Source organism: Malassezia japonica, chromosome 9 (genome assembly GCF_029542785.1).
Source record: "Malassezia japonica chromosome 9, complete sequence".
In the NCBI taxonomy this organism is placed as follows: Eukaryota; Fungi; Basidiomycota; class Malasseziomycetes; order Malasseziales; family Malasseziaceae; genus Malassezia; species Malassezia japonica.
Window position 1 is genome coordinate 187,742 of NC_083378.1, and position 23,356 is coordinate 211,097.

General features: G+C 65.3%; 10 protein-coding genes across 10 annotated transcripts; 4 read left to right on the forward strand and 6 right to left on the reverse strand.

The window, feature by feature from the left end:
• Positions 1-159: 159 nt before the first annotated feature.
• Positions 160-2,331, reverse strand: GFA1 (glutamine--fructose-6-phosphate transaminase (isomerizing); the record flags this gene model as incomplete). The annotated part of the gene is made up of 3 exons (XM_060268113.1): positions 160-2,223; positions 2,257-2,295; positions 2,329-2,331. The coding sequence occupies 3 exons, from the start codon at positions 2,329-2,331 to the stop codon at positions 160-162; spliced, it is 2,106 nt and encodes a 701-aa protein (XP_060124096.1).
• A 579-nt stretch (positions 2,332-2,910) lies between these two features.
• MJAP1_004195 (uncharacterized protein) lies at positions 2,911-3,671 on the reverse strand (the record flags this gene model as incomplete). Its single annotated transcript, XM_060268114.1, has 3 exons — positions 2,911-3,367; positions 3,390-3,632; positions 3,655-3,671. 3 exons carry the CDS (start codon positions 3,669-3,671, stop codon positions 2,911-2,913), a joined length of 717 nt encoding a protein of 238 aa, XP_060124097.1.
• Positions 3,672-3,732: 61 nt separating this feature from the next.
• Positions 3,733-8,858, forward strand: CDC5 (polo kinase; the record flags this gene model as incomplete). Its single annotated transcript, XM_060268115.1, has 3 exons — positions 3,733-6,118; positions 6,272-7,345; positions 7,369-8,858. 3 exons carry the CDS (start codon positions 3,733-3,735, stop codon positions 8,856-8,858), a joined length of 4,950 nt encoding a protein of 1,649 aa, XP_060124098.1.
• A 24-nt stretch (positions 8,859-8,882) lies between these two features.
• On the reverse strand, positions 8,883-10,424 carry GAD2 (glutamate decarboxylase; the record flags this gene model as incomplete). The annotated part of the gene is made up of 1 exon (XM_060268116.1): positions 8,883-10,424. The coding sequence occupies one exon, from the start codon at positions 10,422-10,424 to the stop codon at positions 8,883-8,885; it is 1,542 nt and encodes a 513-aa protein (XP_060124099.1).
• A 58-nt stretch (positions 10,425-10,482) lies between these two features.
• Positions 10,483-11,861, forward strand: MJAP1_004198 (uncharacterized protein; the record flags this gene model as incomplete). Its single annotated transcript, XM_060268117.1, is given in 3 exon segments — positions 10,483-10,603; positions 10,626-11,836; positions 11,856-11,861. 3 exon segments carry the CDS (start codon positions 10,483-10,485, stop codon positions 11,859-11,861), a joined length of 1,338 nt encoding a protein of 445 aa, XP_060124100.1.
• Positions 11,862-11,904: 43 nt separating this feature from the next.
• Positions 11,905-13,320, reverse strand: PRI1 (p48 polypeptide of DNA primase; the record flags this gene model as incomplete). Its single annotated transcript, XM_060268118.1, has 1 exon — positions 11,905-13,320. The coding sequence occupies one exon, from the start codon at positions 13,318-13,320 to the stop codon at positions 11,905-11,907; it is 1,416 nt and encodes a 471-aa protein (XP_060124101.1).
• A 57-nt stretch (positions 13,321-13,377) lies between these two features.
• IST1 (Vacuolar protein sorting-associated protein ist1) lies at positions 13,378-14,135 on the forward strand (the record flags this gene model as incomplete). The annotated part of the gene is made up of 3 exons (XM_060268119.1): positions 13,378-13,640; positions 13,663-13,895; positions 13,918-14,135. The coding sequence occupies 3 exons, from the start codon at positions 13,378-13,380 to the stop codon at positions 14,133-14,135; spliced, it is 714 nt and encodes a 237-aa protein (XP_060124102.1).
• A 16-nt stretch (positions 14,136-14,151) lies between these two features.
• MJAP1_004201 (uncharacterized protein) lies at positions 14,152-16,657 on the reverse strand (the record flags this gene model as incomplete). The annotated part of the gene is made up of 2 exons (XM_060268120.1): positions 14,152-16,602; positions 16,625-16,657. The coding sequence occupies 2 exons, from the start codon at positions 16,655-16,657 to the stop codon at positions 14,152-14,154; spliced, it is 2,484 nt and encodes an 827-aa protein (XP_060124103.1).
• A 159-nt stretch (positions 16,658-16,816) lies between these two features.
• On the forward strand, positions 16,817-18,696 carry RFA1 (Replication factor A protein 1; the record flags this gene model as incomplete). The annotated part of the gene is made up of 3 exons (XM_060268121.1): positions 16,817-18,451; positions 18,474-18,566; positions 18,589-18,696. 3 exons carry the CDS (start codon positions 16,817-16,819, stop codon positions 18,694-18,696), a joined length of 1,836 nt encoding a protein of 611 aa, XP_060124104.1.
• A 30-nt stretch (positions 18,697-18,726) lies between these two features.
• Positions 18,727-22,509, reverse strand: MJAP1_004203 (uncharacterized protein; the record flags this gene model as incomplete). Its single annotated transcript, XM_060268122.1, has 1 exon — positions 18,727-22,509. One exon carries the CDS (start codon positions 22,507-22,509, stop codon positions 18,727-18,729), a length of 3,783 nt encoding a protein of 1,260 aa, XP_060124105.1.
• Between the last annotated feature and the right edge of the window lie 847 nt (positions 22,510-23,356).

Here is a 23,356-nt window from a genome sequence, read left to right on the forward strand (position 1 = left end):
GAAATTGGGCGGAATAGAGTTGGGCTACGGGGACGAAAACTACATCAATTGTGTCGTGATGGTATGCAGGGCGAGTTGCTTGAGAGGTCCGGGGTAGCCGTATGGACGCATGACACTTGGCTGACTTGGTCTACAGTACAAGAGTGGTGCGCTCCAAGCTTACTCCACGGTCACACTCTTGGCCAGGTTGCGGGGGAAGTCGACGTCGACGCCGCACGCAGTGGCCAGGTGGTATGAAAGAAGCTGGAGCGGCACGACGGTCAGGAGACCCTGCAGACAGTCGACAGTTTGGGGCACGCGGATTGCACGCCCGTCCTCGGTCACGTTGGTGTCGTCCTCGTTGCAGATAATGATGGGGCGGCCGCTGCGGGCAATGACCTGGCTCAGGGCGGTCTGCACCTTGGGGTACAGCGAGTCCTTGGTCATCACGAGGATGACGGCCATCGACTCGTCGATCAGCGCAAGCGGACCGTGTTTGAGCTCACCGGCGAGGATGCCCTCCGAGTGCATGTAGCAGACCTCCTTGATCTTGAGCGCACCCTCGAGACAGGTGGCGTGCTGGTAGCCACGGCCCATGATGAGCAGCGACTTCTCCCTGGCAAGCACGTTGTAGGCGAGGTCCTGGTACATCTTGTCGTGGTTCAGCACGGTGCGGATCTGCTCGGGCAGAGCGTGGAGGCCATCGATGATCTCGTTGCGGCGCTCGGTCATAGACAGGCGGTCCTCAGAGAGCTGCACAGCCATCATGATCAGAGCGATGTATTGCGAAGTGTATGCCTTGGTCGACGCGACACCGATCTCGGGGCCGGCGTTGATGTGCACACCGCAGTGCGTCTCGCGCGAGATGGTCGAGCCGACGGTGTTGACAATACCCACACAGAGCGCACCGCGGGCGAGACAGTAGCGCATGGCAAGGATCGTGTCGGCGGTCTCACCCGACTGCGACACAAAGACGCACACATCGTCGCGGAAGATGGGCGACTTGCGGTCGAGGAAGTCGGACGCCAGCTCGATCGAGATGGGGATCTCGGTGAGCTCCTCAAAGATGGCACGGGTAGCAAGGCAAGAGTGGTACGAGGTACCGCATGCGATGAAGACGATGCGGCGGCAGCGGCGAATGGTCGAGAGATACTGCGTCAGGCCACCGAGCTTGACGTGGCGCGAGTCAAAGTTGACACGGCCACGCATGGTGTTGACCACCGACTCGGGCTGCTCGTAGATCTCCTTCTGCATAAAGTGGTCAAACTGGCCCTTCATGATCTCGGCGAGCTCCATCTCGAGGGTCTCGATCGAACGCGTGGTCGACAGGCCGTCGTTGCGGCGCAGGCGGTGAATGTGCAGCTCACCGTCGGCGATGTGGGCAATGTCGTCGTCCTCGAGGTAGAGCACGCGCTTCGTGTGCTCAATCACCGCCGAGGCGTCCGACGCCACAAAGTATTCGATCGGCTGGGGCAGACCGTCCTCCGAGAGGAAGGCGCGCGACTGCGAGCGGATCAGCTTGTCGATGCTGCCCGGGTTCTGCACGGCCTGGATGCCGCCCTGCTCAAAGCTCGGGGGGTTGTTCAGGTTCGGCTCGTTGCCGTAGCCGTCGGCGTCCGACTGGTTGCCGAGCTGGACATCGACAAAGTCGACCTTGAGCTTCTTCTCGGTCTTGACACCGATCAGGAGCGGCGAGCCGCGGCGGGCCACCACAATCTCGCCCGGGAAGTGCACCGACTTGAAGACGAACGAGAAGGCACCCTCGAGCTCCTTGATGGCGCAGCGGACGACCGTGTGGAAGTCGGGCTTGCGGTTCTCGGGGTACGAGTCCCAGAAGTACTTAACGAGCACGACCACCGCCTCAGTGTCGGTGTCGGTCTCGAACTTGTAGCCCTTCTTCTCGAGGACGAGCTTCAGCTCACGGTAGTTGGTAATGATACCGTTGTGCACAAGGGTAAACTCACCCTTCGGGTCGCTGCGGTGGGGGTGGCAGTTGAGCGGCGACGGGGGGCCGTGGGTCGCCCAACGGGTGTGGGCCATACCGGCATGCGAAAGGAAAGTGCGGCTAAAGTCCACGGGGGACTCGTTGATGTGCTCACGGAGAGCCTTGACCTTGCCGACCTGCTTGAAGATCAGGACATCCTTGTCGGTGTCACCGTCGACGGTGAGACCAGCGCTATCATACCCACGGTACTCAAGGCGGGCCTGCGCGTTCAACAGGGTATCGATGATCGTGCGGCGGTCCTGCGGTTAGCGGGCCGTGACGTGGCAACGTACCTTTTCCACAAGGTAGTTGACGTAGGCGAAAATACCACACTATCGGTTAGCTTGGAGAGAAGCAGTACGTACCATTTTCCTCACTCAGGGCTTGTGAAGCAAAGGAATGTTCGACAATGGAAGCACGCTACCCGCAAACAGTGGCGAGGGGCAGGCCGTACGTGAGTCGATGTAGAAAGCAGCGCGAGCGCGAGCAGCTGACGCGTCTTCTCGCCAGCAGCAGCGCCCCGCCTACTTTAGCCAGTCGCCCGCAGCCTACTGCACAAAATGCAGGGTTGGATTCACATGCAGCAATTATCCGCCCTATGTCCTCTCGTGTGGATGGCTTTGACCGTGTGGTGCCCAATGAAAATCCAGTACGAATTTGTTCACTAAATTTTGCGTAGATATACAACCAAGCAACACTTCGACGCGCATGCACCGTAACCTTGCATCCGAATGCAGCTATTCGCCCACAATAAACACTTTTCCGTCCGGGTCCAGGGCGCCTACGCCCATGTGATTTACATGCCAGAACGCCCGTATGCATGTGCGCACGGGCATATCGAAAGCGCGGCCGGCCGGACCCAAAAAAGGCAGCACGACGCGTCGCGCTGAGCTTGTGGATGGTATAGACTACGCACGAGAATCTCCGCATCCGTGCTTGGCTTGGCATTACTCGAGTACGGGGGGGGAACGTTCACGCGTAGGCTCGGACGGGCGAACGCCCGGCGAGGGCGGGCGGCGCTCGTAGCGGTGATCGCGGTCGCGGCGGTCGCGGTGGTCACGGTGGCCGCGGTCACGGTCACGGTCACGGTCCTCACGGTGCCTCTCGTCGCGATAGCGGTCGTCGCGGTAGCGGTCGTCGCGGCGCTCACCGTAATGCTCGCGTCGCTCGTGCCGCCCATGCCGCGCACGCCGCTCCTCGTGCCGCGCACGCCGCTCTTCATGCCGTGCGCGGCGCTCTTCGTGCCGCGCTTTGCGTTCCTCACGCGACTCTGCGTCAGGCGGGGGGTATCGTCGCTTGGAGGGGTCGATCGGTGCGGCGTTGGCGCCAGTACGCGCCGGCGCGTCGTGCGAACCTTCGGCGAGGGCCGAGCCGACACTCGGTGCGCCGCTCAGTGCGCCGCCGCTACATTAGCATAGATACGTACAGAACCTCGTTCATAGCGTCCTGCTCGGCCTGCTTCACCTCGAGCAGCTCCTTGCGGCGCTTCTCGGCAGCGGCCTCCTTGTCTTTTACGCTCGCATCGCGGTTGTACCACTGGATATCGCGGCCCTGCTGCCACCGCCCTTTCGGCGCGGCGACCGAGTTGCCTAGATAGTTTTCGCGGTGCTTGTCCTCACGCACGACATCCCACGAAAAGTCCGCCTGGCCTCCGCGCGTACCGCCACGGCTGCGTCAGATGCTCTACGTACCCCGACGATTCGTACATGGCGACGAGGGGAAGTGCTCGGCCGAGACGCGAACCAACACGTCCGACGCGTCGACGTGCCATGGGCCCCGACACGGCATCGCCGCGCGTGCCGCTCGGCGAGGTGTCGCTGAATCGATCCAATTCCCATCCTGAACTGACGCAGGTGGGGGGGAAACCTATACGCGAGTGGAAGCGGCACAAGACATGCGCCACAGCGGGCGTACTGCCGGTCCACATCGAGACGAGCAGCGAGGACCTCGCTGTGTGCGAGCAAGAGTTTGATCTCGACGGCGACACAGAGTTCTTTGAGTCGCTCGACGAGTCGGCATGGCTCATGCTTGATGCGGAGAGCGCGCCGCCCCCGCCGCCGGCCGCGGCGCCGGTCGGATTCCAAAAGGCGAACGGAAAGCGCCTGGCGCGCCCGAGCGCCGCAGCGCTGCAGCAGGCCGCCAAGCGCCTGCGCCTCGACGAGGAAAGCCTGGATGCGCACACGGACACACTGCGTGCGCCGGCGCCGATCAAGGCCGAGCCGGACGCTGGGTTCAGTGCCCTGTCGCAGGCCGAGAGCGACGCGCCTATGTCGAGCATGCCGAGCCAGCCGCATGCGCCGAGCCAGCCACTCGCGCCGAGCCAGCCGCTCGCGCCGAGCCCATCCAAAACGCCGCAGCGCGCTGCAAGCCACAAAACACAGACGCCGAGCCGCGCTCCGCCCCAGACGCCCACGGTCAAGACGAGCACGCCTGCCGAACCCCAGTACGGTGCGTTTGTCGCACGTCCTAGCGTGCGTGCGACGCCGCCCCAGACGCCGCCGGTGCGTGCGCGGCCCGGCAGTGCGCTCGGCACGGTCCGCTCGCGCGGTACGCCGCTCGGTGCGACGCCGCTCGGCCGCGCCTCGATCTCGGTCGGGATCACGCCGCGCGCGTACCGCACCGGCCTCGGTGCGTCTGCGCGGTCGTCGTTTACGCCTCCCTTTAAACGCACGCCGGCCGCCGCCGCGCCGCTGACCGAGCAGCGTCGTGCGCCCGAGCCCGTTTTTGACCTTGCCCCCCGCGACCGCCTTTCGTATACCCAATCTGGCCTTGTGCCTCGTCCGCGGTCGTGGGACACGGCGGTAGCCGAAGGCGTGCCCGCCGAGGCGTGCCGCATCCTTGCGGACCCACCCTGTGCGGCGCACTATGCCTTTGGCGGGACGCACGGCGCCGAGGAGGCCGTAAAGACGCTGCATGCGCTCGGCGCCGAGCGTGCGTCGCAGAAATGGGTCGCGCACCACTGGGCGCTGATCCTCTGGAAGCTCGCGGCGTACGCCGCGTCTCAGCCGACAAACCACTGGTGGACGTGGCAGCGCGTCGTCGACCAGCTCCTGTACCGCTACGAGCGCGAGGTGCGCCGCGGCCAGCACAGCGCCGTCAAGCAGATCCAGGAGCGTACCGCGCCCGCGGACCGCCCCATGGTCCTCTGCGTGTACCACATCCAGCGCATGGCCGACGACGACGGCACCGCGACGCTCCTCCATCTGACCGACGGCTGGTACAAAATCCGCGCCGAGCTCGATGCGCCGCTGCAGCGTGCGGTCGACGCCGGCAAGATCCGCCTGGGCCACAAGCTCGGCATCGGTGCCGCGAAGCTGCATGCGTTTGGCGACGGGACGCCCGCGCTCGACGCGCTGCACACGTCCGACCTTGCGCTCGCCTCGAATTCTACCGTGCTTGCCCGATGGGATGCGCGCCTCGGGTTTCAGCGGACGTCGTTTGCGTCGAGTCTCGGGCGCCTCTCGAGCGACGGCGGGATGGTCGCGCTGATGGACATTGTGCTCGATCGCGTGTACCCTACGGGCTACCAGGAAGGGCAGCTCGACGCGCGGGGCATCCCTACGTACGCCGGCCCCCAGCACGGCGAGGAGGAAGAGGCGGAGCGGCGTGCGGCGTGGGCGGCGCAGCGCTCTGCTGCCGAGAGCCGCCTGCGCACCGGCGCCGCGCGCGTCCAAAAAGTCCTTGCATGGCTCGAGGCGCGCGTGCAGCCCTGTGAGCCGACCGAGCCGAGCGCCACGGCCGATGCGAATGCGCTCCTCGGCCTGGTCGAGCGGTCCGAGGCGCCGGTCGAGGCGCTCGTCGCCGCGACGCAGCGCGACACGCAGACGCGGCTACGTGCGCTGCTGTGGAGCGCTCGCCTGCGCTCCATGGCGCTCGCTGCGCCGGATACCGACGCGTACCGCGCGGCGCTCGACGCCGAGTGTCACCCTCGCACGGTCCGTGCGTTTTGCATCGTGCGCTTCCACGACGCGCTCCCCCCCACGCGCCCCTCGCGGCGCACCGTCCAGCTTACTGTGTGGGACCCGCCCCCGCTGGCCGTCGGCCTGCGCTACACCGTCACGCACCTGGTCCCCACGCAGGCCAAGAGCTGGCGCCCCCGCACGGTGGAGGCGGACGTGATGCTCGCCACGACCCGGACCACGTGGTGGAGCCCCGGTAGGGTCCATAGCACGTGACCACGCGCCGCGCGCTTGCCACGAGGCCAGAGAGTTTAGTGTTGGTTTGGCGCAGCGCAGAATACACAACGAGCCCCCGCCACGCCTCTGTTTCGGTGCACGATGTCTGCGGACGTCCCTCGATACGGATTAGACCCTACCGTATCGCTTCCTGCCGCACCTCGTCGTGCGGTGCTCCAGTCGATCTCTGCGCAAGAATCGGTGCCGGTGCAGCGCCAAACATCCGGCGGAGCCGACCCCTACAAAGTGTCGGAGAACATGATACATGCCGAGGCGCAGGCCCAGGTGCGTGGCGCTCGCCGGCAGTTTGCCCCCCTTACGGGGATGGGCAACATTGTGCCTGCCGCGCAGCAGCCTGCCTCGCCGAAGCGTGCCGACCTGCCCGCGCCGGTGACCAAGGATACGGTCACGCACAATGCGAGTAAGAAGCCGCAGCTCCCTACCCCGCCCCGGACCATTGTGGACCCCAACGGAAACGAGTACGAGCGCCATGCCATGCTGGGCCAGGGCGGCTTTGCTCGCGTGTTCCACGTCACGGACAAGTACGGCCAGGACAAGGCGTTCAAGGTGATTGCCAAGAGTGCTATTATGCAGTCCAAGAAGAATCGCCAAAAGATCCTGGCAGAAATCATGATTCACAAGTCGCTGAAGCATGTGCACATTGTCGGCTTCGAGGACGTGTTTGAGGACTCGGAGAATGTCTACTTTGTCCTCGAGCTCTGCCACAACGGCAACATGAACGACATTGTGAAGCGCCGCGGCCGCTACCAGGAGTCCGAGGCGCGCTACTTTATGATTCAGATTCTTGCTGGGATCCAGAACATGCACAACAACTCCATCATTCACCGCGACCTGAAGCTCGGCAACGTGTTCCTCGACAAGAACATGCAGATTAAAATCGGCGACTTTGGTCTCGCGGCGCTCCTCAAATACCCCGAAGAGCGCAAGAAGACGGTGTGCGGCACGCCGAACTATATTGCACCCGAGATCCTCTACGACCAGGGCGACGGCCACTCGTTCGAGGTCGACGTCTGGTCTGTCGGCGTCATTCTCTACACACTGCTCGTCGGCCGCCCGCCGTTCCAGACGAGCAACGTGCAAAAAATTTACGACCGCATCCGCCGTAACGACTACATGATCCCCCCGGAGGCGAACGTCTCGCACGAAGCGCAGCAGCTCATCCGCCAGATTCTCTCGCAGCGCCCTTGTACGTCGCTTTGACTGACCCAGCCGAACGCCCGTCGCTCACGGAAATCATGGACCACCCCTGGTTCAGGGCGGGGACCGTCCCGCTGCACGTCCCGTCGGACGCGGTGCACCAGCAGCCGTACATCCCTACGCTCACAGAGGGCGAGAGCTTGCGCAACTTTGAGCAGCTCAAGGCCGCCGCCGACTGGCAGTCCGACGCCGAGCTCGAGGAGGCCGCGCCAGAAGTCCCGGCCAAGTCCACACGCGAGGACCTCCGCGTGCTCGAGGCCGTGGAAGAGAACCGCGACAGGATCGACCGCGAGTTCCAGCAGGCGATCCACCCGGGCAGCCCGATCTCGACGCTGCTCAAGGTCGGCCGCCAGCCGCTGGTCAAGGCGAACGTCCCGGCGCCGACGACCGCCACGGCGCTCACAAACAAGCTGGGCCAGATGTCGCTGCGCACGCAGGACAAGGAGAACGCACAACGTGCGCACCGCACGGCGCCTACGCCGACCGACGACGCGCACCTGCGCCAGATGACCCAGGTCGTGGCCGGCACTGCGCCGACGCGCCCCCTGACCAGTATGGAGTTGATGGTGCACTATCTCAACGATGCGTTGCACCACTTTGATGCCGAGGACGAGAGCCCCCATGTGCCGCGCGACGCGGACAATGAGGCGGTGACCATTCCCCTCCCGGTCGTGGTCGAGGGCGAGGAAGGCGAGCTCCGTGCAAAGCCCGCGGCGCCCCGCCAGTTTATCATCTCCTGGCTCGACCACTCGGAGAAGTACGGGCTGGGCTATGCGCTGTGCAACGGCACGGTCGGCGTGCACTTCCGCGACTCGACAAGCATGGTGCTGGCGCCCCGCCGCCAGACCTTTGACTATGTATACAACGTGCGCCTGCGCACCACCGACGCTGCGCCGCGCACCGACCAGCTCCGTCGCGAGAACTATGCGATTCCGGCGGGGGCCGTGCAGGGCGCGGTGTCCGAGGCCGAGTGGCTGCCCCGCGAGCTGGTGAGCAAGTTTAAGCTGATGCGCTTCTTTGAGAGCGAGATCATGGAGCGCCTGTACGGCGCCGACAGCCCCCTCACCTACGTGGACGAGGAGCTTGCTGCAGGCATGGGCTTTGTCCACAAGTGGTACCGCTGCAAGCAGGCGATCGTCTTCCGCCTCAGCAGCGGCACTGTGCAGTTCAACTTTTACGACCATACCAAGCTCTTCCTGTCGTGCGACGGCCTCGTCGTCTCGGCGATCGACTCGCCGGACAAGACCGACGGCGTCCCGGTCCTTCGCACCTGGACCCTGGCCGAGATGGTGGCGATCGCGCACCCGCGTCGCTCTGCCGCCGAGGCCGCCGCGGCGCAGGCGGTGGCCGGCGACTCGGCGCGGGACCGCTTCCCGCACTTTTTCCACACCAAGCCGAGCGAGCGCCGCTTCGTGCGCCAGCTGATGAAGAAGCTGCGCTACGTCCGCGACGTGCTCATGACCACGACCTCGGCGTCGCACGCGGCAGCAGGCGCCGCCTAATCGTCTCTCGTTAGCCTATAGTTGTCACTCTATCGAAGCAAGCCGCGCGACTTCCTCCACGAGCGCAAAGTAGTGCTCCGGGGGGGTGCGAGGATGGATGACCAGCCGCAGGTAGTCGCCACTGCGCGTCGGCGCAAAGTCGACCGCAATGTGCCGCTGCTGCAGGAGCGCGGCATGCACGGCGCGCGTCGCCGCCGAGCCGGACGCGTACGGCGTGTGGACGCCGTTGGCGGCGCTTGCGGGGCTGATCGTAGTCCGCGGACGGAAACAGATTTGCAAAAAGAGCGGCTCGGCCAGTGGGCCGACTTCCAGCGCGGGGGACGTCCGGATGCGTGCGAGGACGTCTTGTGCGAGGCGCAGGCCTTGGTCGATGTGTTCGCCGAGCGCGCGCGTGCCGTACTTGCGCCAGGTCAGGTACAGCTTCAGCGCCTCGCCCCGCCGGCCGCAGCCGAGCGTCTTGGCGGCCATGTCCGTGATGCGCGTCTTCTGGGGGGTATGGGTGTCATGGAATAGGTAGCCAGCGTGGATCGCGTGCTCTTCCAGTACACGCGACTCGCGCACCAGCAAAAAGGAGCACTGGTGCGTGACATTGAGGAGCTTGTGGGGATTAATGGTCAAGCTGTTGGCCAGGTGCGTCCCCCGGAGCACGGTCGAGCGCAGGTACGGCGAAAAGATCCCGGGGCCGCCCCACGACGCATCGACGTGCAGCCAGCAGTTGTACTGCTGGCAGAGCGCGGCAATCGCCTCCAGGTCGTCAAATGCGCCCAGCACCGTCGAGCCGCTTGTGGCGTTCACGAAAAAGGGCATACCAAAGGGGTGAGCTGGGTCGCTCGTCATTTCTGCGAGCAGGGATGCGAGTGCGTCGGGGCGCATGCGGCCGTGCTCGTCGCTCGGAACGTGCACCACCGCGTCGGTGCCGAGGCCGGCTGCGAGCGCCGCACGGTCCAGACTAAAGTGGCTGTCGACGCCGGTGAGCAGCACCGGGCGCGCGCCGCGGCCCGTGCGCCCGATACGCGAGAGCTCTTGGACCAGGCCCCAGATACCGTCGCGGCGGAACGCGCCGTTAAACGCACAGCACAGCGAGGTCTGAACGGCAAGCGTGTTCGACGCACTGCCGCCGGGCATCGTTATGCCGTCCGCGTCCGTGCCAAAACCAAATATGGAGCACAGTGCACGCACACACTCCTCCTCGACCATGCTCAGCACGGGCGAGCCGGAAAAGACGTGGACGGAGGCGTTCATCGCCGAGAGGAGCATGTCGCCGCACATGCTGCTCACCGTCGGCGCAGAGTACAGCTTCGCCTGGAAACGGTCGGTCCATGGATTGACGCTGTTCTTGAGCAGGCTGCGCATCACCTCCATCAACTGCGCGTCGTCGACACCTTCGTCGGGCAGGGGGAGCGCCAGGTGGGAGCGGTACTCGGCCGGCGTCGTATAGGGCGTGACGAATGCATCTTCTCTTTCTCCCTCTCGCATCCACTCCTCGATCATCGCACAGACTTGAGGCGCAAGCCGCGCATACTCCTCCGACGAAACCTCCGCGTGAAGCGGCGAGACACTCACCATCACAGCAGGAAGAATGCGCGGCGTTTTTTGCCAGACCTCCACTCTTGCGTCATGCACGATGGCGCGTTCCGCCGCGGCCGAGGCATGGCGTGCGGACCTGGAGCGGCTGTACGCTGGACGTGATCAGGGCACGACGTACACATGGGCGCTCGACGACGGCCAAGAGTCGGCACATGCAGGTAGGTGGCCTCTCTGATCCAGTGATGGTCCACGCACGGCTGCATGGCGTGCTGCGCCGATGGCTGCTCCGCTCGCCCTGGCCATGGAAACGCAAGGGGTCGCTGCGGGGCGCACGCGCGGCACGGCTTGTGCGATGCGTCGTCCGGTGGATGTATACCGATAGAGGAGGGGACTGGATCGACGAGCTCGGCACGCACCTCGCAGCACCGCGCGAGGAGGTCTGTGCGTCGATGCAGCCAATCCACAAGGACCTACTGGAAGCGGCCAGAGGCGCACGGGGCACAGCCATCGGACAGGGGGTGCAAGTGGATGCGGATTTGTACAAGGCGCGGTGCACACCGAAAGCATCGACGCTCCGCCACGAACCCGCGCGCATCGTTGCGCAGATGATCTATGCGGCCGACATCCGTACGGAGCTGCGTGACGCACAAGAGGCACTTGATCCGACGTTTCTCGAGGCGGCCGAAACTCTAGATGCGCTGCACGTCCGCGGCGCGTCCAAGTACGTACGCATGCTCGCATGGGAGCGGACCACGGCCTACCCCGGCCTCGGCACCCGCGCTGCGGCGCTCGTGGAGAAGGATGCCGACCTGTTTCCAATGCTCCTGCCGCTCCTCGCTTCGGAGTATGTAGCGCAGTGCTGCACGGACCTGGGTGCATTCTCTGCAGCGCACCGCGACGCAGTGGTCGCTGCCATCGGCGCGAATCCAGATGCGCTCGTCGCGAGCGTTGCAGCACACCCGCATCCTCCGTACGCCCCCCTTTTTCTGAAGCACTTTGAGGCGGCGGTCGCGACACCGACGTGGAAAGAGCTCGTGCGCAAAGGCGACCGTGCTATCGTCGCTGTACTTGGCCTCGTATCGCACGACCTCACCCCGTCGAACGCCGGCGTGCGGTACGAGCAGCTCGTCGGCCACGTCCTCCTTGCTGACGAGCCGCCGTGGCCGAGCGGGTCGGTCTTGGCCTCGCTCGAGGAGCTTCGCGATACAATTGTGCGGTACCTCCAGCACCACTGGGTCGCGGTGCGTGCCATGCACGGATTTGAGCCACTGGCCAACTGGTGCATCAAAGAGCTGAGCGCCGCGCTCGACGTCGATGCGCACGCGCTACGCGAGCATTCCAAGCCGAGCAACCCCCAAGTGTCGGCGCGCTCCTCCGTCTTTGCCATGACGTCGGCCGGCCTCGGCGATCGCGGCGCGGAGCGCGACCCACCCGAGCTGCGCCGCGGCCCCGTGAGCATGCACGCTGCAGTGGTGAACAAGCAGGCAGCGCGTGTCGCTGTTGCTACGGGTCATGTAAACTAAAAGTCGAGCGAGTGCTTGGTCGTAGCGCGCTTTGCGTCGCGCATCTCGCGCAGGAGCTTGGCCGAGGCGCGGTCGAACTGCTCGACATACGGCCGGAGACTCGTCTTTTCCCACTCGCCTTTGGTGTGCGAGTTGGGCGACGCATCCGGGTGCTGCGCCTCGTACTTGTTCAGCTCGCGCAAGAGCTGGGCGACGGTCGGCGCGCCGGTCTGCGGGTCAAAGCCCTGGATCTGCTCGAGCTCAAGGGGAACACAGATGCGCCCTGTCGAGGGATGCACGACAAACGGTGACTTGAGCAAGTGGTTCTGGCGCTTACTCACTTCCGAGTCGATGCGGGGATAGGTATACTGCAGCACGATATCCTCGAGTGCCGCGATCCACGCAAGCCGCGCGCGTTCTGCGCTGCGCGACGCGGCGTCCAGCACGTCGTCCCACTTTTGCACGCTCGAGCGCGGCGCCGCGGACCACTTGTTCTGCAAGCGTCCCACCGCCTCGGTCTCGTTCGCAGGAAGGAGGGCGAGCAGCGTTTCCCAGCGCTCCTGCTCGCGGAAGCAGTCCTGGTCGCGAAGGATCACGTCAAAGAATGCGCGCTGGAGCGGCCCCCGCGCAGCGGACGACTGCCCATTTGACCCCGAATTCGCGAGGACATCCGCGCCGAGTGCGCGGCGCAAGCTCGGGTGCAGCGCACGCGGCGCTCCCGGCGCGGCGGAGCCGAGCGAGACCTTTTTGGCCTGGTTCGCGCTGCCGCGGATCACTTCCGTCCAGCCGACGAGCGCCTTGCGGGCCTCGTCCGGAAGACCTCGTGCCTCTGGATCGGATACCCAGCAGTGGATACCACGGCGGCCCGAGTAGACCCAGATCAGGTGGCGGAACCCAAAGTCTTCGCGGAGCACGCTGTCGAGCACCTCGACGGCGACCGCAATCAGGCGCCAGCACCTGGCGCAGATGCTCTTGTCCGAGCAGCATGTCCGGATCTCGTCATAGTCCGTCATATCAATATCGAATACGAGCTCGCGCTCGACCGGGCGAAAGGTCGCCTTCTGCATCGTCTTGCGGTCCTTGGGCTTGGCACTGTACACGGGCCCAATTTCGAAACGCGACGGATTCAAGCGACAGACCTCCTTCTTCCAGTCGTCCCAGCTCGAAAAAGACTGGTAACGCAGGTATGCATCGTTCTGTAGCGTAAACGCAAATTCACGGTTGGTAAAGCTGCGCGTCAAGGCCACGTCCTGGTTCAGCCAGGTGAACAAGGAGCGAAACGGCAGGAGGCGGCGGTAGTACGCCAGCAGCGCCATGGGGTCCACCGACTCGTCGCGATCGAGCTCACGCTCGTCGACCGTCGCGAGCACATCGTCCAGGCTCGTATCCGTGTACAACGGCGCAGCGGCTGCGCTCCGTTCCGGCGCCTGCATGGTCGTGTCGCTCTACGCGTCGCGCGCGCGTCGCTGACTCAGCTCTCCACCTCCACCATGCCGCGGTGGAATGGGGCGCGGACCAAGATCCAGCTGAAGCTCGCGATTCAGCGCGCGCGTATGCTGCAGGAGAAGAAGGAGTCGCTTGCGAAGCAGGCGCGGCGTGAGATTGCAGACCTCGTGCAGCGAGGCAAGATGGAGACGGCGCACGTCAAGACCGAGTCGCTGATTATGGAGGACGTGCACATTGAGTTGCTCGAGCTGCTCGAGCTGTACTGCGAGACGCTGCACGCGCGGTTTGCGCTGCTGGAGCTGAATACGTACGTCGCCTATCTAAGACAGGACAGAGCCCGAGGACGCAGTCAAGGAGCCGCTCATGGGACTGCTGCATGCCGCGCACCGCACCGAGCTGCCCGAGCTGCATGTCTTGCGCGATATGCTCGCGGCGCGGTACGGTGCCGAGCTCGCGCAGGCGGCGCTCGACAATGCGGATGAGTGTGTCTCGCCGCGGGTCACTAAAAAGCTCGCGTTCCACATGCCGCCGGAGGAGCTTGTTCATGCGTATCTAAGCGAGAGTAGGTCGAGCGACTAACCCAGTATGCAAAGCGTACGAAGTGCCATTTGGCGACGATGTAGAGACAGGGACAGAAGTCGTGCAAGGCGGGAACGAGGGTGCGACAGCGACCGACGCTGCAGACGCGCCCGAGAAAGCCGCCCCAAGCGCCCCTGCCGACACATCGCCCCCGGCCGCTGCCGCGCCGTCCGAATGGGATGCGCTCATGAACCGGTTTGCGGCGCTCAAAAAACGTTCATAAACATATACATCACTATTTATGCGGCCATTGGCGTGGGGTGTGCAGCCGACGAGTGCCGGTGCGTGTCGCGTGGCGAGCGGTCTCTGCCGAGGGCGACCGCTTCGCCGCCACGGCGCCGGCGCCGGCGGCGCGGGAGCGTCATAAACTTGGGCATCGGCCGGCCGTCGAGGTCCATCGACACGTTGATCGCGGCCTGCAGCGCCTCGATCCAGTCCACCACATGGAAATCGTTGCGGGTCTGAATCAAGAACTGCTCGCCTTCGAGGCGGACGCGAATAACGTGGCGGCGCTTGGTGTAGTCCGCCGCCAGTCCGCATTCGCCGCGCTGTAACGAATAAGAGCGGATATGGTGCTCTTTCAGTGCCTGTTTGAGCGTGTCGAGCTGCGCAGCGACCCCTGGATCGGCCTCCTTGGCGTGCGATGCGAACGACAAGAGCGTCGAGCCGAGCGCCAGGCCCTTGTTCACCAGCCCGTTGTGCCAGTGGTGCTCATCGTGACCCGGCAGGTCGTGAGCGTTGGGCGTGTGGTCTGTCGGCTCGCACGACTCGCTCATCGGCACCGTGTGCACATGCGTCGTGGCATGCAGGTCCCACAGCGCCACGGGGTCGGAGCCCTTGGCGTACAAAGAAGATATATCGGTATCGTAGAGGTGCAGCGTCGTGCCATGCAGGACAAAGTAGCAGCGTTCCCAGCTGCGCACCTTGGCCGGCTCGCCCGGCGCACTAAGCTCCATCTTGCGGGGCAAAAAGCCCTCAATGTGCACGGTACACTGGTAGTTGGGCAGATCCTCCTCGCCGTCCTTGGGCGAGGGCTGGAGGACCCACGGCTCGTGGAACACCTCGCCAAAGCTCACCAGGCGCGGGCGGCGCGAAATCGAGTAGCGCTGCGTCGGCCCGTGGCCCAAACTCTGAAGCGATTGGTTCACACGCTGCAAGATCGATTGGGGATCCACCGGGTTGAAGGAACGGGGACTGCGCGGTGCGCCCCAATCGAGGTCCTTCATGTCCTCGGTCGAGGGCGACTCTTGCGCGGCAGCCTCTCTCTCGGCACCTTGGTCTTGCGACAGACGCAGCTGTGAGGCCGCACGGCGCTTCCAGAGCGGCGTGCGCGTAGGATCCGACGTGCGTCCCATGCGCCCGAACGAGTCCTGCATCTCTTCCGGCTCCTCGGCCTCGGCGAGGCTCAGCGGCCCCATCTCGGGGGGGCTCTCTGCGATGGGCGAATGGGCGACCGACGCGCGTGCGGATGCTTCGTGGAAGTACTCTTCCGCCGGCGTTCCCGGCACCGTCGCGACGTACGGCGAGACAAAGAGCGAGGGCGAGCGCGAGACGGTCGGCGTACCGCGGTGCGACGGCGCAGCCGATGCAGACGGCGAGCCGGGGCGCGACGTCATCCACAGCGCAGGCTGGCCGATGGACGAGGCACGGCGCCGGAACGAGATGGCCGACGGCGTGAGCGGCGGCGCTGCACCGCCTGTCCCGATCGGCGTCGTGGCGAGCGATGCACCGGGCGACGCGCGGCGGGGCGAGTCGGAAAAGTAGCTCGTCTCGCCGTGCTCCATTGGCGTCATGGACAGGCTGCCACGGAGCGATGCGTGGCTCTCGCGGGGCGACGGCATGCCCCGCAGCGTCGCATGGCTCTCGCGGAGCGACGGCGACGGCAGCGCCGACGAACGCAGCGTGCCGCGGCGGCTCAGCCCGCCCCCGCCGGCCGACTCGCGCGCGCTTATGTTGAGCGACGGCCCACGGCTGTGCGACATGCGGCGCGACCAGCTCTGCGCTCCAGCAGCGCTCGGCGTAGCCGAAATGCGGCGTACCGAACTCGGTCCCGCGCCTTGGTCCGCGTACTCGTGAAAGCGAGGCGTCATGGTGCCCGACTGGTACGACGTCGACTGGCGCGGCGTGGCAAAGCCGCTCGTCGGGATGGGAATCTGCTCAGCGACCGAGTGCGGCACCGGATAGAGGAACGGCATGCGTGCCTCGTGCTCCTCGCGTGCGTGCACATGCTCGTCCTCGTCCTCGGTCTCGGTCTCGGTATCGTCGGCCGTGTCGGTCTCGTCTTCGACCGAGGTGTGGCTCTCTGTGCCTGACTGGAGTGAGGCAATGCTCTGCGCGCTCGACGCCATGTGCTCTGTAGGTGAGAGCGACGAGACGATCGCATCAGGCAGGGCGGGCGCCGCGTGCGGCTGCTGGATATTTTGGGGCACCGCTGCGCCGTACTCTGGCGCATTCAGTGGCTCGGGCGGCTGCGTGCGCGGCTGCGTCGAGGTCCACCGCAGCGCCTTGTGGTTGATCGGATCATCCGACACTGCAATCTTGGGCGCGGGCTGCGGCATCTCTGTACGGGGCCGCGACGCACTCAAGCCGCTCATGCCGGGCGGCGCACGTGTGTCTTCTGGCGCACGCTCCTCCGTGGTGCTTTTGGCGAGCAGTGCATTTTGCTTGGATGGCGGCGGGATATTGGTGACCTGTGTGAGCCATAACACCTACCCAATTCCAACGGCTGCCTTGCTCTTCGGACATCTCCTACGCGCCGACGCCAGGCAGATCAGCGGCAGCGTTCACCAGTCGCTCGAGCATCCTAATATCGGCCGAGGCGAGGTCGTCTGACGGCCGAGGCCACGTGGGGCGCGTCGCGTCCCGACGCGAAGCAACACGTTCATTTGCCACCGAACGCGCACCATGTCGGCGGAAGAGCTTACGGAAGGCGTGATTGCGCGCATGCTCGACTCGGCGGACGGCAGCGGGGCTGTTGACCCCGTGTGCCAGATCCTGAGCTTGAAGAAGCTGCAGACGAGCAACGCGAGCGCGAACGTCAGCGAGCGCTACCGCGTCGTGCTCAGCGACGGCGTGTACTACGCACAAGCCATGCTCGCGACGCAGCTCAAGCCGCTCGTCGAGAACCAGACGCTGGATAAGAACATGGTCGTGCGGATCACGCAATACACGGCCAACACGGTTCAGAACCGCAAGATCCTTATTCTGCTCAACCTCGAGGTGCTCTCGCCGGCGCTGCCGCACCGCATTGGCAATCCCCAGAACATCGAGACGGCGGCGCAAGGCGCGCAGCCTGCGCAGGGTGCGCAGCCCGCCGCGACTGCCCCGCAGCCCCAGCCGTCGGTCGGCGCGCAGGCGCTGTCGCGCACGAGCGCGCCGGCGAGCCGCGGCGTGAGCAAGTCGTCGTCGGGCCTGCCGGTGTACCCGATCGAGGCCTTGTCGCCGTACCAGAACAAATGGACGATCAAGGCGCGTGTTACGCTCAAGTCCGACATCAAGCACTGGTCGAACGCGCGCGGCGACGGCAAGCTCTTTAGCGTGAATTTGCTCGATGAGAGCGGCGAGATCCGCGCGACGGGCTTCAACGACGCGGTCGACCGCTTCTACCCCCTGCTGCAGGAGAACAAGGTGTACTTCATCAGCAAGGCCAAGGTGAACATTGCCAAGAAGCAGTTTAGCTCGCTCCCGAACGAGTACGAGATCGCGCTTGAGAGCAACTCGGAGATCGAGGAGTGCACCGAGGCGAGCGACGTGCCGGAAGTCAAGTACCAGTTTGTGCCGATCGACCAGCTCACCAACGTCGAGCCGAACCAGACGACAGACGTGATCACGATCCTCGACGGCTACACGGACGTGTCGGAAATCGTGTCCAAGGCGACGCAGCGCCCGATCAAGAAGCGCGAGCTTACGCTGATCGACAGCAGCGGCATGAGCGTGCGCCTCACGCTGTGGGGCCAGCAGGCCGAGAACTTTGAAAAGACGATTGCGGGCGAGGAAAAGCCGGTGCTTGCGTTCAAGGGCGTCAAGGTGAGCGACTTTGGCGGCCGCAGTCTCTCCATGTTCTCCTCCTCGTCCATGTCGATCAACCCGGACATCCCAGAGAGCCACGGCCTCCGCGGATGGTACGACAACGAGGGCAACGCTGCCCAGATCAAGTCGTTTACGCGCGCCGAGGCGGGGCCGCCTGGCCAGGGCGGCGCGATGCGCCCGAACGAGCGCCGCACGCTCGAGCAGGTCAAGGACGAGTCGCTGGGCACCTCGTTCGAGCGCGCCGACTACTTCAACACCCGCGCGACGATACTCTACATTCGCCCCAACAACCTGTACTATACCGCGTGCCCTGAGTGCAACAAAAAGGTTATGGACGAGGGCGACGGATGGCGCTGCGAGAAGTGCGACCGCTCTTTCCCGGAGCCGGTGCGCCGCTACATTTTCTCGGCCAACATTGCGGACTACTCGGGCCAGATCTGGATCAGCGGCTTTAATGAGATCGGATGCCTGCTTCTGGGCATGACTGCCGACGAGCTCGATGCGATTCGCGTACGTGGATTTACTCACACAGAATGAGAACGAGGGCGAATTCAAGGCGGTGCTCCAGCGCGCCGTCGGCCGCGTCATGCTCTTTAGCTGCCGCGCCAAGCAGGAGACGTTCAACGTACGTACATTGGCTCACACAGGACACGAATCGCGTGCGCTACACTGCGACGCAGGCCGTGCCGGTCGACTTCGCCAAGGCGGGCCACGAGCTCGCCGAATCGATCCAGGGGCTGATGGTAGCACACTAAATAGTGCATTCGATGCTATGGTACATTACTCTACCACGTCACGACGACAGAGGGGACACAGCCGGCTGGCACGCAGAAGCTCCACTGTGCACTGGTCGTGGAATCTAGGTTAGGGGCGGGGACGTACATGTGAACACAGGGAAAGATGCAGGCCAGCTGGCCTTCGCGGAACTGGTTGAGACAGATGCCACAGCGGTCGACACGGACGCCGACGACGCTCAGCTTTTGTTTCACTTTGCCGGACGACGATACACGCCGGTGCTCGAGCTCGACGCGGCCGACAGGAATGCTCTGCAGCTCCTCTTGCGTCAGCGACGAAGCGGCACTCGCAGGGCCGAGGAACTCGCCAAGAAGCGTCGCCCACTCGTACTGCATCGAGGGATTGTCGAGCTGCGCCACCGCCACGTCCAGGTCCGTGACCGAGGGAGCGTGCAGCGGGGATGGGGGGACTGTCGCGTCGGAGCCGGCGACAGAAGAGGTAGTAGTGGGGCCCGAAGGCGTAGAAGCTTCGGACAGCGAGGGGATGGGTGCAGGCGCGGGCGGGGCGGGCACCGAACGTGGCACGGCCGCAGGAACAGTGGCTGGTTCGGAAGCGAGTACCGAGACAGGTTCCCGGACAGGCGCCCGGACTGCCTCCCGGACAGGCGCCCCGACGGGCATGCCAACATGCTCAGGTACAGACCCGCGCACTGGGACAGAGCTTGGCACAGCAGCGGGTTCTGTAGACACTGCAGGCACGGCAGGCACAGGCGCAGCTGGCACTGCACGCGCTGCAGGCACAGCCGGCACAGCAGGCACCGCGTCCGGCACCGACGCTGGAACAATGCCGGGCACCGAGCCTTGCATCGCCTCCAATGCCTCTCGTGCTTCTGCGTGCGCACTGGGCCGAGCAGGCACCGGCGGCACGTCCCTCTCCCGCGGCGGCGGCGGCGGCGCACGGCGACGTGGACGCACAGGCGTCGTGTGCGCCGCGTCTTCGCCTTGCGCCGCCTCGTCGTCCCGCGAGTACGTCCGCGTCGGCGGAAAGTGGCGCGTCGCTGCCGTAATGGTTGGCAGGCGAGAATGGCTGGGAAGAGGCGCCGCCGACGATCGGGGGTTCGTAAAGGCGCCGCCATAGTGGCTCATCGAGCGGGACAGACCGCCTTCGGTCTCGGGACGTACCGAAGGCATCGCACGCTCCAAGTACGCCTCGAGCGATGCAAGTCCTTCACGATCGTACACATTCGCACGCTGCAGCACCTCGTGCGACGCGTCCGAGGCCGTGTGGGCCGGCAACTGCATCTCGCGCAGCTGGTCGTACGCCGTACGCAGGAATGGAACCTGCGACGGCGGCGGCGGCGGGAGAGGACGGTCGCGTACTGGGCGGCGGATCGGCGACGGCGCCGGCGGCGCAGGGCGGCGTGCGCGGTGCACCGCCGAGACCGACGGCGGAGTGTATGTGGTATCAGGGACAGCCGAGGGGCGCGGTGGGTCTTTGGCAGGCACCTCGGGTGCCTCGCTCTGCAGAGGCACCGCCACGCTCGGCTCGACCGGCGCTGAGGCGGAAGCGGCGGGTGGCTGGGCAGCCGTGCGCACTTTCTGCTCGGCGTGCTTGTGCGGCCGTGCATGGCGTGCTTTGGAGCGCCGGGGAAGCGAGTCGAGCGCGACAGCTGCGGCCGTCGCCGTGTGCTCGGTAGGTGCGCTGCTGAGGTGGGACCGCAGCGCTGGTGCAGGCACCAGCGGCGACGTTGCACTTGCAGGTGCAGGCGACACCGCATCTCCAGCCCGGGGGGCTTCGGAAAAAGGCGCAGCAGGAGCAGGAGCAGGGATCATAAGGGAGGGTAGAGGCTGCGAAGCTCCAGCGCTCTTGGGCTGCGGCTCGGCGGGAAGGGGGGCGAGCGGAGCCTCGGGTGCCTCGGCACTGGGTGCAGAGGTCTTGACAGGCAGCGAGGCCGAGGGAGCAGCCAGAGCAGGCTGGTTAAGAGCCGGAGCTCGCGCGTCGGAAAGAGGTGCCGGCACCGGATCGGGGCCGCTGGGAACTGGCGCAGGTTCTTCGGCAAGAGGCGCCGGCACCGGCTCGGGGCTACTAGGAGCTGGCGCAGGTTCCTCGGCAAGAGGCAGCGGCTCTGGCTCGGCTGCAATGTGAGTTGACACGCGCGCCTCGGCAGGCACGCGCTCCGCAGCACTGGGCAAAGCAGGCGTCTCGGCAGCAGGCGCCGATGGCCGAGCCTCGGCGGCTTCTCCTTTGCCCAGCTCCTCGTCCCCAAGGGGAAACCCACCAGGAATGGGCGCAGGCACAGCATCTTGCGTAGCACTGCTCGCCAGACTCTCGTCGTGCACCTCTTGACTCTCGGACGAGCTGTCGGTGAGGCCGTGCTCGTCCGATTCGTCGCCACTTGCCTCTTCGCTCGACGTCTCGCTTCCGGTGTCACGCACGACACGCGGCGGCGCCGACGGGACTTCGGTAAAGCGCTGTCCGGCAATGCTGTCGTCCGAGTCGCTCGACACTTCGCTTTCGCTCTCGAGAACGGCACCGCCCGGCACCAGCGACGTCTGTACTTGCGGCGGCGGCGCACGGGGCAGCGTGCGGTCGAGTTCGGCGAACGCGGCAAAAAGGCGCTCCTGCGCCGGGTCGCCCGGGGCTTGCGCGCGCTCGTTTTGGATGCCACGCAGACGTGGTCCGCGCAGTGCACGGCGCATATCCTCGTCGTACCGACGCAGTGCTTCCAGTGCATCGTGCTCTGTCTGCCACTCGGACTCGGAATCTGACGAGTCCTGTGCCGGCGCCTCGTCGCTCGACTCGATATCGCTCGGCGCCTCGGACGGCTCGCCCGACAGCGGCGCAGGTGCCCGGACGACTTGGAGAATATTGGACGGGTCCCGGGGCGTGATCGGCGCTGGGGGCCGGCGTGCGGGGCCTGCACGGCGCACCGTGCCTACACGCGCCGCTCCCATACGCACCGTGCCTGTGCGGCTGACTTGTGCCGAACGTGCGGTCGGTCCCAGCAGGCTCAGGCGCTGTTCGCCTCGGATCGGCGGCGCAAGTGCGCGGCGCTCGCCTTCTTCCGGCACCTCGCCGGCCATGCGTCGTGCCATGCGCGCGACACGCTCTTCGAGGCTGTACCCCTCCATGCGATCAGCCTCCCATGCCGCGCGCTGTTGCAAAGTAAGGGGATCGGCCGCCTCGGGCTCGCTCTCTGCGTCGCCGTCCGACTCGCGATCACTTGTAAATGGCGGCGGCGGGCTATTTGGCACAGGAGGATCCGGCGGCCGTGTCGCCGTCACGGCCGCAAACGCGGGCGGTGCGTCGACTAGGTCTGGATCCGATACACCTGGCATGGCATAGATCTCGTCCCAAACATTCAAGCGGCGGTCCCACGGGCTCGTGACCGACTGTTGCAGCGCGTCCGCAGGCGGATCCACCGCAAGCTGCGGCCGCTCTGCGCTGCGTGCCGTGCTCCTAGCGCGCACTTCGCCCGACGCGCCGTTCGGCCGTCCCACGCGGGGTGCCGACTGGCCGTGGGAGCCCGTGCGCGGCCGCGGCCCCTGCGCCTCCTGTGCAAGTTCTCGCAAATCAGACACGCTCGCACGTCCGTGCTGCGATACCAAGAACCGTGGGGGCCGTGCAGCCGCCGCGCGCCGGTCTTTCCCACGACGGCGGCGCATGTTGTCTGGGGCGGTGAGCGTCACGCGCCCAAAGTGGTTCTCGATATTTGTGAGAAATGGCGCGGTCGCCTGAGACGACGCCGCGTCACATCCATCAAACGTCGCGTTCGCGTCGCTCGAGGCCTCCTCCGTGGCGCGTGCGCGGCTTGCGTCTGTGGGCCCCGCCATGGCCACCACGTCCGGGGCCCAACCTCCACACGCCGCGTGGCCCTTGCATCGTGTGGAGGACGGTCACGTGATGCTTTCTAAGAACTGTATGCGCGTGCGAAACGGCGTTAAGCACATCGCGTTGGGCGCTCGAGAGGTTTCTCCCACCCACCTTTCCAGGACTGTCAAGGTACGTGTGGCGTTGCCACCGAATTGGGCTAACACCAGATGGGACGCCGCCCTGCTCGTTGCTACCGCTACTGCAAGAACAAGCCTTACGTATGTTGCTCTGACCTGTGAACTGATGCTAACACCTTGCAGCCCAAGTCCCGCTACAACCGTGGTGTGCCGGACCCCAAGATCCGTATCTACGATCTTGGTCGTAAGAAGGCTTCTGTGGACGACTTCCCCTTCTGTGTCCACCTTGTGTGCGATGAGCACCAGCAGATCACCTCGGAGGCTCTCGAGGCCTCGCGTATCTGTGCCAACAAGTACATGACCAAGACCACCGGTAAGGACTCGTTCCACCTGCGTGTGCGTGTGCACCCCTTCCACGTTATCCGCATCAACAAGATGCTTTCGTGCGCTGGTGCCGACCGTCTTCAGACGGGTATGCGTGGTGCCTTTGGTAAGCCGTACGGTCTTGTGGCCCGTGTCAACATTGGCCAGGTCCTCCTGTCGATCCGTACCAAGGACGCGAACCGCCCTGTGGCCATCGAGGCCCTCCGCCGCTCGCGTTACAAGTTCGCTGGTCGCCAGAAGATCATTATCTCCAAGAAGTGGGGCTTCACCGACATGAGCCGCGAGGACTACATCGAGGCGCGCAACAGCAACCGTGTCATGCGTGACGGCTGCTACCTCAAGTACG